General features: G+C 39.2%; 1 protein-coding gene across 1 annotated transcript in view; it reads right to left on the reverse strand.

Annotated features, from left to right (window-relative positions):
- The window catches only part of shank2b (SH3 and multiple ankyrin repeat domains 2b), a 304,111-nt gene that overhangs the window by 147,302 nt on the left and 141,968 nt on the right, over positions 1 to 14,841 (reverse strand). The window contains 1 exon segment of the mRNA XM_030724518.1: positions 641 to 1,061. Coding sequence (XP_030580378.1) covers positions 641 to 1,061 — 421 coding nt within the window.

Here is a 14,841-nt window from a genome sequence, read left to right on the forward strand (position 1 = left end):
CCACACAGAAAGGCCCACACAGAAAGGCCTGGGCCACGGTGGAATCTAACCCAGACCTTCTAGATGTAATTTTAGCTGTGAGGCAGTAGTGCTAACCACCACACCGCCGTGCTGCCCAGAATGTGATTATCTGACAAATAATCTGGTTAATTCTACAGCCCACCCACGAATTCTTTGCTCCAGTTTTGCTAACCAAACTTGCTGATAACTTAGCAGTCCAGCATCTCATCACATGTTTAGCCTATTACATTATAAACTGCAATTTTACAACTGTAAAAATAAAAGTAAGGTAAGTTGATATTTAAGGGCTTGTCATTGGTGCTTTTGATTCCTGTCTAACTTGTTGCCTGATGGTTGTCTTCTGTTTTATTTTGCACATGATTTCCATAGGAACACAATTTAGTGTGGTCATGCACATAGAGAAATGACAGTAATGGCCTCTTTATGGTATCATTAAAGAGCTGAAACCCAACAGAGCTGTTGCAGAATCAATCAGAAAATATTGACAGTAAAATATTTGTCAGTCATTTTTAATACCCCCTCAACCTTCAGGTTTGTCAGCTTAGATAGTGTGAAAATAAAAAATAAAAAAGATTCAATCTTCAAACATCCTTCACTTCATTATGCTGAAGAAACTCACCTTGGTTGGCGCTGTGAAGGTACAGCCCGTCTGGCCTCCTCCCCTAGCCGGCTGAGGGAAGGTGACCGGCTCCTTGCACCCCTCCCCATGGTCCGAACCACCACATTGCCATTGGGGCTGCCGCTGGGCATCTGCTGGAGCAGCTGGGGTGACAGGCTGCGATGTAATGCTGAGGAGCCAGGCTGTGAGTGACCCTGCTGGGGTGCCCGGTGTGGTTGGTGCTGCTGCAGATGGGGGGCCCAGTTGCCAGGAGAACCGTGCTGCTGCTGGTACTGACTGACTGTTAAGTTGTTGTCACTGTTGGAGCGCAGGAGGACCCGTGGAGCTGATAACGAGGAGAGTGACTGGCCGTTTCCACTGTCGTTACCAGAAGATGGACCCCTTCTGCGTTTGGAGTAGGCTGGAGCCTCACGGAAAGGCACTGCAAAAGAATTGGGAGGAATTAAGACAACGTATCACGTGAACTATATATGTGTTGAAGAGAGCTAGACTATCATTCCAGCTGTTTTGGGCAATTTTCCTTATAAATGTTTTGGACTGAGGCCGAATACTGTTCAAAGATAGCTAAATAAGATCAGAAGTCTTAACTAAAAAGAAAGGCAAAAGCTTACTAGAAGTGGTTACATTTTCAGAAGAAAAATAACATGTCAGAACTTACAGGAACTGCCTCAAAGTCAGTTCAGGCAGACAATTCAAGCACTGCATCATACACAAAAGCATGCTTCATACTTCCTAACACGCCGTACCAATGTGGTAGTCAGTTTTCAATTTAATCTATTTTCAGTTTATCCCATGTCAGTGCAACTGCTGCAACCCCTCTGACACCTCAACATCCATCTGTAGGCTCCAAGATATTTATTCCCCAAATTTAAGTCTAGCATATTTGTGGGGAGTTGTGAGCTGAAAGGCTAGAGGCTGGTGTGATGATGCAGTGTAGCGGGTAATAAATACAGTCAATAAAACATTCATTTCAAATGTGAGTTGTCCAGACAAAATGACAAAATGATATGAAGTTCCAAGGAAAAAACAAGGTAACATGCCTTTGTAAGGTACTAGGCCACCATATGGCAGCACAGCAGCTTTATTGCACCTTGACATGGATTAGCCAGTTATTCTTCCAAAAGATATTTCCCAAATTGGCCAAAATCAATCCAAAGCAAGTAGATACAAACCATGACAGCAAAATGCCCTCAAGAGGTCAAGAGTTCATTTTTTTGCCCATGTGTGGACAGATTTCTATAGCAGAGCTCCATTGCACAAGGCCTTGAGGTCATGATCACTCTTAAAGAAAATGCCAACATGACCCTGGATCAAAGTCATCTTAATTTTTCTGTTATCAGCCATGCTGCATCTGTCAGTGTGACTGGATTAAGTGTAAAGTCACAGTTTAGGTGCCACTGGGCTCAAAATCTGCTTCTTTTGCAGGGTCACATGCCTATCATGCCTAGCACTTTTCAGCAAGGACACAAAACCTGTTAGAACACATTTTTAGACTCTGTTACTGATATTCAAAATGGCTTTGTGCACACGCAGCATTATGTGTAAAACGCACATTAAAATGTACCCCATAGGACTGTAACACTGCATACAGTTTTAAGTCACTGTGATTCAAATGTGATCACATAGGAAAATTGAACATCAGAGTAATTCTTCTTCTGTAATATATCATATACTGTATGTGTGATACATAAAAATTTTACAGTATTGTCAACAGTTTTAAGTTCATGTGAATCAACCAAGAATATAAGTATTTATCTAATAAAAGTAAATAAATATAATGAATGTTAATTGCAGCAGTTAATCTTTGAGTTTGCAACATTTAAATTGTAAAGTAAGGTAAATGTTGTTATCCTGAGACATGTGGTATTCTGCTAATGCTGTTGGTTGACAGCTGATGGAGTGACTGAATAAAAAGAAATACAAAATATAAAAGTATGAGAAAAGTTGGTAACACTATGGGTGCCTACATAGCTTTGCTGTTTGGTTCAGAATTTCTATATTAAACTGTAGAGAATAAGCAAAACATAATCCTATATTTGCATCTGTGATGGACAGGCAATGCATTCTAAAGTGTAATGTTGTGTAGTCACAGTGTGTATGTGAAGATTAAATGGGGCTATTAAGTCTGGATTGTATATATACATCTGCTGACAGTCTGATATGTATTAATCCCCTCCAGCTGCATGCATACTGTTCAATTTGCAGAAGGAAAAAGGGCAATTATGCTCCTGGCATTGTTGTATTTTATTTTGTGGCAAGCTTGCACTCGGCTGGTCACACTTTACTTTAGTATGTCTCTGTCATGGTCCTGGGCCCTGAGCCCAGCGTTTTACGTTTAGTTTTGTTTAGGTTCTGTTTTCACTGAGTTCTCCGTTATGTTCCCAGTTTGTTTTGGTTTTGTTTATTCATCTTAGTTCATCTCTTTATTAGTTATTGCTAATTACACATTGGTTCCTAGTTCTCTTTGTTCCTGTCTCCCCTCGTGTCTGTGTTCTAGTGGCTGTGCATAAACAGAGTAAAAAGAGGTGAATGAAAAGAAACACTCAGTACATCATGGGACCCCCCCCCCCCCCCCGCACCATCTCTTCTTCTGTGGTGGTTTGAACCCAATCAACCAATGAACTAGGCTTAGGCCTATTGCAGCATAATTGATCCAGCCCTAACTATAAGCTTTATTAAAAAGGAATGTTTTGTGCAAGATCTGTGCAATCAGCACCTATACCCTGCCAGTTGTCCGTTATCCTACTAGGTTGGCCAAAGAAGGAGATAGAAGCCACTGACATCAAGACAAGAATGCTCCTTACCATGCATTGCAGGTTTCATCCAAAATCCAGCACCCTGAGACTGTATGCTAAATGGAAGGAAGGAGGCCGAGGACTAGTGAGTGTCAGAACCACTATCCTAGATGAAACTACAAAGATCCTACCAATTGCTCGACAAACTTGGGCTGAAGGATGGCACAGAGGCAATAATCAAGGCAGCACAGGAACGAGCTCTAAGCACAAGATCGATAGAGGCTGGGGTCTTATAGTATAGACCAGGGTTGCAACATATATGCACACACACACACACACACATTATATATATATATATATATATATATATATATATATATATATATATATATATATATATATATATATGAGCCGTGATGCATTTCTAAGATAAACATAAGAGTGAATAGTAGGTATTACTTTCCTTATATGCCTTGTATATTATCTTTGCCAATTTATGATAAAATTTTACTATTAAAATTTGCAGCAGCTTAAACTAACTATTTAAAGAGTTATTTTGCATTACAAACATGTACAGGGAGGTGATTAGTGTGGCTTTCATAGTATGAAAGGTCACATGACATAATGAAATCTATGTTGAAATTGACATATCTCACTTTGCAGGTCCTCTTCCAGATCCTCACATCATGGCCAGCAAGGAAAAACACGTCCACTACCAGGGATATGAAAGTTGCTGCATGGACTTGAAGGGGATGAGGAGCTTATCCTCTCAATGAGACAGAGAGTTGATCATTTCTATCATGACATCTACATGGATGTCTTCTGAAGTTGTAAACCCTGAGGAATTTAGGTTACCGTATTTTTCGGACTATACGTCGCTCCGGAGTATAGGTCGCACCAGCCAAAAAATGCATAATAAAGAAGAAAAAAACATATATAGGTCGCACTGGACTATAAGTCGCACTTTTTTGGGGGGGGGGGGGGGGTTGATAGAATCCGAGACCCAGAGCACAAATTCCATCTTGAACGGCAATTTAAAATAATAATGGATTAAAGAACAGGACGAACACGGTTACGCCTACGTTATGCTAACGTAGCACATTCAGCTACATGACGCACAACGAACACGTGTTCGGTATTGTAACGTTGTAAACACACTTCCAAAGTCGGCGATATTCACAACAAAGGTCGTCTTTATTAACAGAAAAACGGCTGCTGTAGGCCACAGCCACGCCAACCACAACTACAACAGCGGAACAGCAATACACACACAGGCAAGCTCTCGGTCTTTTTCTCTCTCTCCATGCTGCCTTCACGAACCTCCCGAACAGTCCGAAATCCCACAACATCAACACGCTCTCTAACTAAGAGAATCGCTACAGTATGTTAACGTAACATTAAGTTATTCAGATAACTATAGCATAAAGAACATACTAACAAGTTAACCAAACCATCAATCCATTGAATTCTTCATCCTCGGTGTCACTTCTAAACAACTCCGTACACTCCGTAGACGAAGCGCCGCTTCCTCTTCTGTGTCGCGTTAGTCAGACTCGTCGTCAGCTGCAGTTCCAATTATTCCAGCCTTTCTGAATCCCAACAGGATGGTTTGGTTGTCACTGAAGCCCATGTTTTCTTGATCCATCCAATGACTTCCAGGAAAGTTGGGTGGCGCATTCTCCCAGTTGCCGTTAAGCTGTGCTCTCCATCCATCATCCACTGCGCCCACAGGTTACGCAAGACTGCCTTAAAGCGGCAGCTCACGGAGATGTCAAGTGGCTGGAGTATTTTGGTTCATGTGTTATAAATGTCACATATACGTCGCTCCGGAGTATAGGTCGCACCCCCAGCCAAACTATGAAAAAAAGTGCGACTTATACTCCGGAAAATACGGTAATATTGAAATGCATTTGATATGCCTTTCGTAAATACATTTTCTCTGCCAATGCAAAATGGACTTAAATTGTGTATGTACTCCACACACACACACACACACACACACACACACACACACACACACACACACGGTATAGTTTTTTTCTTTTTTTTTAACAATCAGTGTTCCATGTACAGTGTTTAATAGAATTATTAAATATTTGCAATAAACTGCCACAAACCTTGTTTCTGCTCACAGTTGTTTTTGAGCCTGATTGATTGTATTTAATGTTCCCTCTGTTCTACACGTGGAAACCACTTTAATCTCAGTGCTTTTATTCATCTTGTATTTTGTATAATCGCTTGAGCTAGCTACTTGATTCATGAAACTCATGTTGAAGCCAGTGAGCAGAACTGAACACATGAGTCAGCAATTCTTTACTCTGTTGCCTGTTTTACTTGTCAAATGTTTCTAGAAGATTCAAATGATTTGTTGTCCTTTGATAGGAGAAAGTTTGGTGAAAAATCATCTTTTTTTTTTTATACGTGCTGTTTTGATTTGCTGTAGTATGTGTTTCTAATCAGATACGGAAAAAAGATCGTGATGGCTTGGAAGCCTTTCCTGTTTTTGTTTGTTACCCCTCTTTTTGCTTTCATACTACACATCTTTGTCAATCGGTCTGGCACTTCTAGGGGAGACAAAATTTCTGTTTTTTTGGTGTGTTGTTCACATATTTGCATATTCAAAATAAAACAAGTGGCACAAAAAAGTGATAATTTCTGACACGAGAAATGCTTTTTCCCCCCAATATCACTCCTTTGCTTATGAAGTTTTTGTCATTATCAGGCATGCAATTCAGATAAGATTGAATACATTTTCAATATGAAATGCTACTTTAAAATAAAAACTCTCATTTTATGTTAGGAATAGTAAAATAGTGAATAGAATTGGTATTTGTGCTCAATCAATAAATTTCACTTTCAGAAATAATTTTAGATATCTAAAAAAACATATATGAATACAAATGACAGCTGTAGCTCAGGAGGTAGAGCAGGTCACCTAGTGATCGGAAGGTCAGTGGTTTGATTCCTGGCTGCTCCGGGCTGCATGCCAAAGTATCCTTGGGCAAAATGCTGAACCCCAAGTTGCTCTCTGACGCAAGCATTGGAGTGTGAATGTTAGACAATAAGTCATGGAAGTGCTTGTGGGAATTGGTAAATGTGTTGTATAAGTGCTCAGACAGAGTAGAAAAGCGAAATATAAGAACTAGTCCATTTACCAAATAGTTTTACTTTACATGTACATGCAAAAATCAAGTTAATTCTACTTAAGAAAAATCCTTAAATACATTTAACAAAATTAAGTAATTTATACAAAGGTTTTTTGTTTGATCTACATAATGACATGAAGTTGTTTTTACTTGCTAATTTAATTTACTACATTGAAAAAGTTGAGTGATTTATACAAAGTTTAGTTTTGCTTAATCTACTTGACAAAATTAAGTTCACTTTACTTGGATTTTATATTTCATGTAAAGAAATAAGTAAGTACTTTAAACACAGAACAGTCTTGCTTGATCAACATAAATAAATTATGCAAATAGTTGCCTTAATTTTATTATGTAGATAGCGCAGGATATTTTTATCAGTGTACAGGACAAACTGGTAATGGTTAACCAACCAGACATAGTAGTGGTAGACAAGAAGAGGAAGAAAGCCCTAGTGATAGACATTGCACGAGAAGTTCGATAAATACCAAGGGTTGGAAGAAGAGCTAGCTAGGATGTGGAAGGTGAAGGTAACATTTGTCCCAGTGGACATCGGAACACTCGAGGCAGTGACCCCCAAATTGGAAGAGTGGCTCTTGCATATTCCAGGAATGACATCTGAGATCTCTGTCTAGAAGAGCGCAGTCCTAGGAATATCAAATACACTGTGCAGCAACCTCAAGCTCCCGGGCCTCCCATAGAGAACCCAGGCTTTCTTATAGCCTCTTTGTGTAGGATGCATCAACCAAGCAATCAGTGATACTAAACTACAAATCAAGACTGCTGGCCAAGGTATCCAAAGACTTGATGGAAGCACTGATCAGCCCCAAGATTAAAACTACTGAGAGGTGAACTGAACAACACTGATCATTTCATTTCAATGTGCTGGTACACCTGGCCTTTCATGTGGATGTTACCACTCAAAGTCCACAGACACCACAGAACAACCCCAGAGGTCCAATCTGGTTTTGTGTCCTCCACATAGACTGTTCTTTGGCAGGTAACACAGATATATTAACACTCAAGTTTATGTATTATTTTATATATTTTCAATAGTTAGTCTAGCATTTTTTTTATTTTCATTATTTTTTTAAGGATCCATGAGAGGAATAGAATCTGCGACTTCTATTGTTGCTTTCCTCAGTGTTGTTCAACTGCTTCATCAGAGCGCAATGGACAGATTCCTATTCTACTGGCTTGGAATGCCGCTGCTGATGAGAGCCCTCATTCTACTATGGAGATCCTTTGCGAGCCATTCCAAAGCAGAACCTGTAGCAAGTGGAGAAATAGTTCATGTGCAGCTATACCTAACTCACTAAAGCTACAGAGCAGAGCAAATAGACCCTCTGAGATCTAAGTCATCATCAGTGACAACCCCAACCCTAACGCTAGGCAATCAGACTGTCATTTTTGTTTTTATTCTCCCAAATCTTGGCAATCAGGAAACAGAAGAAAAACAAAGAAAAGGAAAAACGATTTTCAAATTTTTCTCCAGCACTTATGATGACCTAAGGTTAGTATCTACAATGACTTAGACCTCAGATGGTAAAACTTGTAACGCATACTTTGAGCATATTGCAAAGAACATTTTTTCCAAATACTGTATATAGAGTCCACCAAGTACACTGCACAAATACTAAATCAAGACTGGTGATTGGCCATGGCTACGAAGGAGCATTAGGGCCACATTGAGAAAAAAAATAAATTGTGCATTTCGAGAATAAAGTCAAAATTTCAAGAAAAAAGTCAAAATTTCGAGAAAAAAAGTCAAAATTCTATTTCGAGAATAAAGTGAAAATTTCGAGAAAAATGTTTAAATGTCAAGATGTCGTATTACATCCCATAGGCCATGAAATTAAGTGAGGAAAGTGACTACTACCTGCCAGAGTGTGCACATTAATGAAGAGAGAAGGTGAGTGAAGTGTTCATGTTGTATTGTTAACTGATAGCCACAACATATACATTTTCAGTACAATGCTATTCCTCCACTCATAATCGCTGCTATAAATAAAGCTTTGCCAAATAAAGTGACAAGCAGCCAGAATCTACTGGCCAAGCTAGCTAAAACTGTAAGATGCTATCACAGATGGTACACTTTGTTTTTATTAGTTGTCATCATATTAAATTAATTGCTGATGTTAACATCCTGTGACTGTTTTAGATCTGTTTAAAGGACCATACTCTGGAAGAGCACCGCTTCAGTGAAACTGACAAAATGGCACTGTGACAGATTTCCTACGTGATCGGGGGGTTCCAAAAGAAGCACTCACACTAATCGAGGAGCAAAAGGTGCGATATGGCAGAGACACAGAGAGGCTAGTCAACTATAACCTGCAAGTGAATCATAGTATACTCTGAGAATGCAACTGGGGAATAGTATATGCCATTATAACTTCAGATGATCTGTTCCATGCAAATTAGTTCATCCATTGGGGGGGGGGGGGGGGGGGGGGGGGCGGGCCCCGCAAATTAGGTCATTTCAATATAACAGCCAGTTTTCATATGCATTTTTAAGGGTTTTATATTCAGGCTTTTCTTCCACTACATTTGGAAATGCTCTCTTGTAAAAATTGTCAATCTATTATTTATGATAAGATATGACAATGATACACAACAGAGGTGAATGAAATACTATACAATTATATCCATACATTGTTGGACTGAGATTGTTTGGTGACTGTTTTTCTTCAATATTGACTTGGTTGCGAAATGACAGAAATAGAACACAACTAGTTAACTACTTACTAGTTTAAATACAAACCTTTCATTTTTGCTTATCTTGTTGTTGCTGTCATTCGTTTAGCTGCTCCCTTGTTCACAAAGGTTTGCCACAGCAGATGGAAATACATATTTTATCTTTAAGATTTTTACACCAGATGCCCTCCCTGACACAACTATCCCAGGGATGTTAATATACCATTAATGGATTTAATGCAAGTTTTTACATTTTAATATTTTATTTAGCCATATAAGATGATAGTTTGTGGTCTAAATTTAGAAAAAGTGGGCTATTGTTTTTTTTGTTTGAATGAATTTGAATGTTTGAACTCTAAATTTAAATTCATTTGAATAGTTTTGTTGGTATATTTGTACAAATTACATTTATTTTAAGGGCAGAATGGTAGTGTGGTGGTTAGCATGGTTGTCTCACAGTGTGAAGGTCTGGGTTCGAGTCCACCTCGACGAACCTTTTTGTGTGGGTGTTCTCCAGTTTTCTTCCACAGGCCAAAGACATGCACTTACTGGGGTTAGGGTCATATTTAGGATTCTAAATTTCCCATAGGTGTGAATGGTTGTCTCTCCCTTTCTCTCTGTGTTGGCCCTGCTACAGGCTGGCAACCTGTACAGGGTGTACCCTGCCTTCTGCTCTAAGATAAGTGGAAGAAAATGGGTGGATGGACTTTTACATTTATTTGACTTATCTTCCAAAGTTACAAATTGCACACAAAGGTTAGGCTACATTCATAACATAAAAACCTTTTGCTATATAAGCAATCATTGTGCATAATGACCTGAGTAAGATACCATGAGTTTGTTTAAATGAATTTACAAATTCCCTCCAAATTTTTCTGCATACATATGACAAATGACCCTTATCATGGTTTTCCTATTCTTCACAGATTGACAGGGATGTCATCTTGCTTATGGACAATTCAGCATTGGTTAACTACATTCCCTCATATGGAGACAGAATTGCTCTTTTTAATTTTTGCAAAAACCAGAAACCTGTCTCAAAGCCAAAAATGGGCCTTTTTGAAAAGCTCAGAGAGAAAATGAAACTAAGAAGAGAAACCAAACAAAGTGAAGAGGAGCCTAAAACCTCTAATTCTAGACGAAGCCTCATTAGACGAACAATTGAGATAGGTTGGATACACCAAGACAAAAGTGAAGTTAAACAGGTTAGAGCAAAGCAAGGAGAAAGGACCAGAAAAGTTGTTATGAACATCAGTGGTGGATATAATGACATCCTGAAAGAAGGTAAAAGTCTTTTTTTCCCAAATGGTGTTTCAAGTAAAGGCCATGAATCAGGCTTCACATTTGATGTTTGGGACTTCCAGCAAAATTCCTTTTCTGGTGAAATCTCAATTGGCACAATGTATGACACGTCAAACTTCCCATGCTGTGTTTCTACATTGCCACAAAGCCTAAGCCACAATCAGTTGTAGATGTTTCTACCACTGAATCAGAACACAGTGATGTTAATTCTAACTTTGATGGCCAGAATGACATTATTGAAGTTTCTGACAGCCAGTTCTTCTCTTGGGCATCCAATTACTCAGATAATGATCAAGACAGTCCTCATCAGCAACTTGCCTCAGTCCAGTCAATTGTTACAAATCAGCCAATCACCACAGATCCCTTGGTGGGTTCAGAGGTTCATTTTATCTTACCAGAGATATTACCAGATGATGCAGTTGTTCTTCACGACTATGTAACAGTGGGAGAAAATCCACATATTATCTCTGACCCAGAAACTACATTTGGCCCAAACCCAGAAGATGATTGTGATAATGCTGACACACTGATTTATCAGCCTGAAACACCTGACCATTCACCTCAAACAAAACTGCTAACCATACACCACGCAAATTGTTTCAATGATATTATTGAAGCATTTTCTGACCCAGACACTCTGACTACACAACTGGCAGTGAGGTGACTACTTCCAGATAATTCTGAGGAAGCTGGTAGTAGCTCAGGGGTACTCAAGAGATATCTTTAGTGCCTTTTGGCAAGAATTCTATGATCGTTGCACTCTTGGTACATCAATGAAAGTACCCTTCATCAGACATGATTTCCAGGCTGACACCTGGAAAGCTTTCGGCAGAATTTTCCTGAGAGGATACCAAGATTGCCACTACCAGTCTGGATTATTAGAAGCTAAGAAAGATGTACACTGACCTTAAACCCACATCTGAAAAGGTGACAAGGCTGGTTTCCAGGTGATATGACAGCAAAGCAAAAAGAGGTTGAGCGTCATCTCAAAAGGTATATCAGAGAACTCAATGAAGAAAAACTGGGGAAGTTTCTGAGATTCTGCACAGGTTCTGATTTGATTGTGTCAGACAGTGTCACTGTGGAGTTTACAGTAATGTCTGATTTCACAAGACGTCCAATATGACGAACATGTGGAATGTTCCTACAGTTACCTGATAGCTATGAAAATTTCCCTGACTTTTGTGCTGAATTCAATGAAGTTCTTGAAAGCAACATTTGGGTGATGGATATTGTGTAGCATAATTATATGGCCCCTTGGCTATAATTCTGGCTATGCTGTTGCCAAGCTAAGAAGTTTAAAATGGTGAAAAAGATCACAGCCTTAGTTAACTGATACAAACACCTACAACTGTTTATTTCCTTTGTCTTCAAGTCTCATCTGTTCTGTCCGGTTATACTAGTGGCCTATACTGGACTTTTTTGATATCTGTTTTTAGAGGGCCACTTCAAGTACATTTCTCACAAGCTGTGTTCTAAGCTATCAGCAACTGCATATCAGTTTCAAAAGGTGCTGAATTGAAAATGGCATGTCTTTGTGTATAGATGTTCGTAATGTAGCCAATGAAAAAAAAATCCACAAAGTTGTAGTAAGTGACTCAGAAAATAAATGTAAATAACAGATAATTAGGATCTTACTGATATTTTTCAAATATTCACTGACAAAATATCATTGGATTGAGGTTGCACTTGATATGATAGGTGAGCATAATATTATATTTAAAGTTATTGTAAAATAAAACCAACATGTGCATGTGAACAGACATGTTTACATCTGTTCTAAGCAGCTACAGTAAGCTAATGTGAATACCAATGACATCATTCAAGTGATTCAAGTGATGCTTTTCAACTGGTTAATCAATATTTGTGTGCACATGTAAGATTTCCAGTTCATGTGACATTTCCCCTTGTTACATCTTCAGGGTTTTATGTTGCTTAGTATGTTCAAAATTTAGATAATGTGTATTTTCTTCATATAATCACTGAACTGCATTGAACTGCTGCTGCTGCAAAATGTATTTCAGTTTTGTGCCTTAAATATGGTTTCCAAGTACATACGGGACAACTGTGATGAAGCCACAAGTATTACATGATTGATCTGTAACTGCACAAATCACATTAATTTTGAAAGTATGCCATGCTATTTTTTTATTTTTTTTTTTGTCATTTTAAAGTAATGGAAATTGTTATTTATTTTTGTTATCTTTCTTTTTCTATACAAATGCACCAGAGAATGTTCATGATTTGATGTTTTTAAAAGTGCACCAGTTTCATTTCTGTATGGTCTGTTTAAACAATCAGTTAAGTTAATAATGAAGACTTAATAGCTAGTTGATAGCACAAAAAGTTAGTGAAATAAAGGGTTTTCTATTTAAAGATTTTGTGTCTAGTGACTGGCACTTGAGTAATTTTGTAGGAAATTAAGTGCACATTGCATCATCTAGAATACAATCTTTTAATACTCCAGCATGTTGTGCCATTGTTACAGACAATATTCTTGTGGACTGTTATGGTAACCTTTATGTTGAGTCAGTCCTTGACACTTTAACACAAATTAAAATGAAAAATAAACGCATAATTAACCTACCACAAATTACTTCAGCCTTCATATATACATTGTTATACATTGTACATTGTTCCTTTACAGCAAAGACTGATTAAGGTAGTCAGAGGGGAAAAAAGGAATACTTTCACTGTGAAAATAAAGTTTTACAAATAGGCCCATGTTATGGGTAAAAAGAACTTTTACACTCTGTTAAATTGTCCACATTTAGAGGACTTCATGGTTTCAGTACCAGTACTCTGAAATCTGACAGCCCACACTGATTAACCTCCTTAGTGGACTATCCTGCCTTAAATATTTAGCAGTATTTTGTTTCTTAGTAACACGTACAATTCAGCAGCAGAAAATGCATCTTTTGGAATTTATTGAGAATTATGTGCTCCAATACCAAATATCATTATTATTCCAAATATGCTCTAATCAAAACAATGTTCACTTTATGATGGAAGAAGTGGATAAAGAAAGCAAGGTAACTCAGAAATGTACCTGAAGAAGGTTTAGGAAGCAGAACTGAATTAGGCTTTTATTCAAAAAAATCACCAGAGAAATGTCCATCATCTTGTCCATCAGGATCCTGTTTGTGGACTTCAGCTCTGCCTTCAACACCATCATCCCTGATCTCCTCCAAGAAAAGCTGTCCCAGATGAACGTGCCTGATCCCATCTGCAGGTGGATCACTGACTTCCTGACGAACAGGAAGCAGCACGTGAGGCTGGGGAGAATGTCACGGACTCCCGGACCATCAGCACTGGCACTCCTCAGGGCTGTGTCCTCTCTCCTCTGCTCTTCTCCCTGTATACCAACTGCTGCACCTCTGACCACCAGTCTGTCAAGCTTATTAAGTTTGCAGACGACATGACTCTCATCGGACTCATCTCAGACGGGGACGAGTCGGCCTACAGGATGGAGGTCAAACGTCTGGCGTCCTGGTGCAGCCACAATAACCTGGTACTGAACGCCCAGAAGACAGTGGAGATTATAGTGGACTTTAGGAAGCACACAGCCCCTCTACCCTCCATCATCCTGACTGACACCCCCATCACCACAGTGGACTCTTTTCGCTTCCTGGGAACTACCATCACCCAGGACCTCAAGTGGGAGCCCACCATCACCTCTGTCATCAAAAAGGCCCAGCAGAGGATGTACTTCCTGCGGCAGTTGAAGAAATTCAACTTGCCAGCAAGGACCATGGTGCAGTTCTATACTGCCATCATTGAGTCCATCCTCACCTCCTCCATCACTGTGTGGTACGCTGGAGCCACCACTAGGGACAAACAGAGACTACAGCGCGTTGTGCACTCTGCTGAGAAGGTGATTGGCTGTAACCTCCCATCTCTCCAGGACCTGTACACCTCCAGGACACTGGGGCGTGCAGGTCGGATCACAGCCGACCACTCTCACCCTGGGCACAGACTTTTTGACCCTCTCCCCTCAGGCAGGAGGCTACGGTCCATACGGACCAGAACCTCCCGCCATAAGAACAGTTTCTTCCCCTCTGCTGTTGGACTCATGAACAATTACCCTAAGACTGTTACTACCACCCTCCACAAACGCTGATGACCCTATGTCTATGCACCTGTCTGACTGCACTGATGTACATATTAGTGGAATATAGTCTACATTCTTCTATCTTTTAATTAGTCTCTGCACTGTATATTTTGTAATTTTGTAATATTGTGCTATAGTTATAGCTCTAATATCTCTGTATATTTGCAATTTGTATACTTGTATATTGTCTTATAGTTTTTATACTTATTTGTTTCT

The sequence above is a fragment of the Archocentrus centrarchus genome, unplaced genomic scaffold, assembly GCF_007364275.1.
Source record: "Archocentrus centrarchus isolate MPI-CPG fArcCen1 unplaced genomic scaffold, fArcCen1 scaffold_37_ctg1, whole genome shotgun sequence".
Taxonomy (NCBI): Eukaryota; Metazoa; Chordata; class Actinopteri; order Cichliformes; family Cichlidae; genus Archocentrus; species Archocentrus centrarchus.